Here is a 4,464-nt window from a genome sequence, read left to right as displayed (position 1 = left end):
GCAGCCAAGAGACACCGCGAGGAAATACAATGACAGATACAACAAACGGCGCAGAGTGGCTCAAGGAATCAGGCTCCTCCCTCCCACATGGGAGAACGGGGGTTCAGTTCCTGGTGCCTCCGAAAATAAGAGACGTAGACAGGGAGCTCAGAAAACGGGGGGGGGGGGGGGGGGGGGTGTAATCAATTTTTAAAAAGGAGAACAGAATTAATTAATTAAAAAAAGAGAAAACAGAGAACACTGGAGGAGGAGTGGGATAAAATATTTAAACTCCCTAGAAAAAGTTCCAGGTGGAAGGACTCGCACCTCTGGAGTGGAGGAAAGGTCGCTCTGCGGGTGGGGGAGACCCTAAAAAGTTCCCCAAAGCCAGTGTGTCACAAAGGGCCCAAGTCACAATGGCACAGCAGGTCCTACTCCCTGGGCGCGTCAGACCCGGCAACTGCGGGCCCCGCGCGCGCCAAGGGGTGGCGGCGAGGGGCCCGGCGGCGTCGATTCGAGCGTGCGCCCCCCAGGCCGGCCGCCGTCCCGGGGCGCTGGGTGACAACAGGGCAGATGTGCCCGCGCTCGTTGGCGCAGAAAGCAGCATGCGCCCAGAGGCCCGCGGCGGCAGAGGCTGCCCGGACGAGCGGCGGCCCTCGCCCCGGGAGGACGCAGAGGCGGCAGGCCCGGGGCGCCTGGAAAGCGGGCACTGGCGGGCGCCGGCGGCTGCCGTGGCAGCTGCCCTCGCCGCCGTGTCCCTCTCCGGCTGGCGAGCGGCGGGAGGCGGGGGGCCGTGCGCCCTCCTTCTCGGCCTCGGCCTGCACCTGCTCTGCGCGACGGCCGCCTTCCTGCTGGGGACGCTGCTGGCCCTCGTGTGCCGCGGCCCCCGCGCCCCGCCGCCCGACTTCGCCGCCGCCTGGAGCCGGGCCGCCCGCCGCTCGCCCGCGCGCCCCGGCTGCGGACGCCCGGAGTCGGTGCGGGGTCGCCGGGCGGTCATTTCTCAGAGCGTGGACAGGGCGCTGAAGGACGTGCTGGAGCGCAGCTACCGCGACTACGTGCTGCCCTGGTGCGCGGGCCTGGGCCGCGGCGAGCGCCGGCTCCACCGCCTGCTGGCCGAGGACTTCTGGGCCGTCGCCGCGCGGCTGCGCGCCAGGCTGGGCCGCGTGGACGCGGCGAAGGTGCTGTGCGCGGACGTGGCGCGCGCCGTGCTCGGCCACTTGTGCGCGCTGAGGGCGGCGGGCGCGGCGCGGGAGCAGCGCCCCAGGCCCTTCGCGCTGCACGCCAGCCTGGGCAGCCCCGGCGCGGAGGCGCGCTTCCTGCGGGGCTGCGCCCGCGTGCTGCTGCTCTGCCTGCTCCCCGCGCCGCGCGCCCCGCCGCGCGCCCTGCGCACCCTGCTCGCCGAGGCGCTGGCCGCCAAGGTCTTGGCGCCGCTGGCGCAGCTGCTGAGCGACCCCGACTACATCAACCGAACGCTGCTGGGGTACCTGGAGCGCAGGGAGCAGGCGGCGCGGCCGCGCGCGGCGCCCCGCGCCCGCGCCCCGTCCCGGGAGGAGCTCGTCGGGCTCATCAACGGCAGCTCGGACGTGGCGTTCCTGCAGCAGCTGCGGACTCAGATAGTCGTGGAGATCGTCCACGCGACCGCGGCCGGCAGCTGTGCGCACCCCAAGAGGCCCAAGCGCAGAGAGGCGGCGGCAGGGAGACTGCGCGCCCGCGGGGCCACGCGGTACCTGGCCCAGCTGAGCGCCGCCAAGCAGCAGTGCGAGCGCAGGATCCGCGTGCTGCGCGGCCCCCGCCGGCGGCGCGCCCCGGGCCCGCGAGGGCAGGGCAGGGCCCCCGGGCCCGCAGCCCCCCGCCTTCCGAGAGATCTTGGCCAACGCGAGCCAGCGCGAGCGCTTCCGCACCTACCTGGCAAGGGCGGGTCGGGGGGCGCTGGTCAGCTTCTGGGAGTCCGTGGAATGTCTCAAGTGTGCTCGCAAGGACGAAGTTCCACAGAAACTGGGCGAAATCTTTCAGAACTTCTTTGTCGACAGCGAGGAAGTATCTGTGGAAAAATCGCTTTACAAAGAAATGCAGCAAGGCCTCGCAGGAAATCAGGGCATTGAGGTGTTCTGCAAAATCCAGGCAGACGTTTACGAGGCCCTAAAAGCTAGATATTACCCTTCGTTTGTTCTCAGTGACCTGTTCGAGGAGGTGATGCCAAAAGAGGAAGAAAAACGTGCCTCACACTTGGGTTCCAACAAAGACGAAACAGGCCGGGAAGGCGAGGCCAGTGAGGGAGCGGCCGATGGACTGGCCTTGGGGACAAACGGAGAAGACAGTTCTGCTGTGAACACACTGCGAGGAGTAAATGCAAAAATTGAATATAAAAGGCAAACTCCAAATTCCACGCCAAACGCACCAAAACCTGACAAGAAGATCGTCTCTAAGCTGAAGGGTGAGATCACCCGAATGCGGAAAGAAGGCGGGAAACTTTCGCTGCGCAAGGCGAGGCCGGAGGCGCGGTGCGGGCCCCTGGGCCTGTGGCGCGCCTCGGTGGCCGGCGGCGAGGTCGCCGAGGAGGACGGCGAGCAGGTGCCCTGGTTCGTGGTCTCCGTGCGCTCCCCAGGCCTCGGGGGCGCGGGGGGCAAGCATTGGATGGTGCCCAGGAGGCTCAGCGAGTTCCAGCACCTGCAGCGGAGGCTGAGCCGGCGTTGCCCTTCTTTAAAAAAGGCGCAGCTGCCTTCTCTGAGCGAGCTGCCTTTCAAATCTATAGATCAAAAGTTTTTGGAGAAGTCCAAGAGTCAGTTAAACAAGTTTTTGCGGACCCTTCTTTCCGATGAAAGACTGGGTCAGAGCGAAGCTCTGTGTGCCTTTTTGTGTCCTTCTCTGGACTGCCTTGAGGTTACTGATGTGCAGGGGATAAAAAACCCCTTTTCGTTAGCCTCCTTTTTGGAAAGACTGCCTGGAGACTTCTCCCACCGGGAGGAGGAGCCGGAAGAGGACGGCGCCCTCTCGGATGGCGAGGATGGGGGTGGGAGGACAGACGCCTTGGCCGAGCAGTGTTTCATGCTGATGGCCGAGATTTTTGAGCTTCGGGGAATGTTTAAATGGGTGAGAAGAACTTTGATGGCTCTCGTCCAGGTCACTTTTGGAAGAACCATCAACAAGCAAATCCGGGACACAGTGAACTGGGTTTTTAGCGAACCGATGTTGGTTTACTACATTGACGTTTTCCGGGATGCTTTCTGGCCAAATGGGAAGTTGGCACCACCGACCGCTAGCAGAAGCGAAGCGCAAATTCAGGAGACGAAGCAGAGAGCACGGCAGAAGCTGCTCGAAAACGTTCCAGATGTGCTTCAGAGCCTTGTTGGGCAGCAAAACGCCCGCCATGGAATAATAAAAATATTCAATGCCCTGCAGGAAGCCAGAGCCAACAAGCACCTGCTATATGTGCTGATGGAGCTGCTGCTACTTGAACTGTGTCCTGAGCTGAGGACTCATTTAGACCAACTTAAAGCTGTTCGAGTTTGAGACTCCACAAATAAAACACCAGAGAAATGTCTGTGTAATGAAAGACACGAAACATTTGCCTCTTTTCCTCAGAGGGCCTGACTGAGAGCCACAGTGATTTTTACTTTGGTTACCTCCCTCGAGTTTCTTATGTGACGTGAGTAGCAATGGGTGGGTGGGGCTTGAGGCTGTAGTGGGTAACTGAGAAAAAATACGTATGTTAATTATTTTTATTTAAATAGTAATAAAGGGAAGCGGATTTGGCTCAACTGATAGAGCATCTGTCTACCATATGGGGGAGGTCCAGGGTTTAAACCCAGGGCCTCCTTGACCCGTGTGGAGCTGGCCCATGCGCAGTGCTGGTGCATGAAAGGAGTGCCGTGCCATGCAGGGGTGTCCCCCGCATAGGGGAGCCCCACACGCAAAGAGTGCACCCTGCAAGGAGAGCCGCCCTGCGCGAAAAAAGTGCAGCCTGCCCAGGAGTGGTGCTGCACACACGAAGAGCTGACACAGCAAGATGACGCAACAAAAAGAGAAACAGATTCCTGGTGCCACTGACAAGAATGGAAGCAGCCACAGAAGAACACGCAGCGAATGGACACAGAGCAGATGGGGCGGGGGAAGGGGAGAGAAAAAAAACTTAAAAAAAATAAGTAATATAAATACTTTAAAGTTCAATATACTGATTGAAACACAAATGGAAATATTTTAAATATTTATGAAAACAGGTTTGTTTAAAATGAGGACTGGGAACATGTACGGTTAACTTCCTTCCTGGGGACTCTGAAATTCCTATATTCTTTCACGTGTATCAACGACTATTGTTGTGCAATGGTTTGTGCAGTTGTGGAAATTTTATTGTCTTTATTTTTACCAAAGATGCCCAATAGTTTGAAGCATTTGAAGCAATAAAATATAAAAATAATAATTTAAAAAATAATCAGAATGGCTTTGGACTTTCCAAGAGCACCCTGGAAGCTAAAAAAAAAAGAAAAG

At 59.3% G+C, this 4,464-nt stretch overlaps 1 protein-coding gene across 1 annotated transcript; it reads left to right on the top strand.

Annotated features, from left to right (window-relative positions):
* Positions 1 to 395: 395 nt before the first annotated feature.
* LOC101444184 (sorting nexin-25-like) lies at positions 396 to 3,541 on the top strand. Its single transcript, XM_058304743.1, is given in 3 exon segments — positions 396 to 1,804; positions 1,806 to 2,779; positions 2,942 to 3,541. Coding segments are annotated over 3 exon segments (2,931 nt in total). The 3' UTR covers positions 3,490 to 3,541.
* The last annotated feature ends 923 nt before the right edge of the window (positions 3,542 to 4,464 follow it).

This window comes from Dasypus novemcinctus, chromosome 9, assembly GCF_030445035.2.
Source record: "Dasypus novemcinctus isolate mDasNov1 chromosome 9, mDasNov1.1.hap2, whole genome shotgun sequence".
In the NCBI taxonomy this organism is placed as follows: domain Eukaryota; kingdom Metazoa; phylum Chordata; class Mammalia; order Cingulata; family Dasypodidae; genus Dasypus; species Dasypus novemcinctus.
The sequence above is the reverse complement of the archived record's forward strand: the minus strand, read 5'-3'. Positions and strand labels throughout refer to the sequence as shown.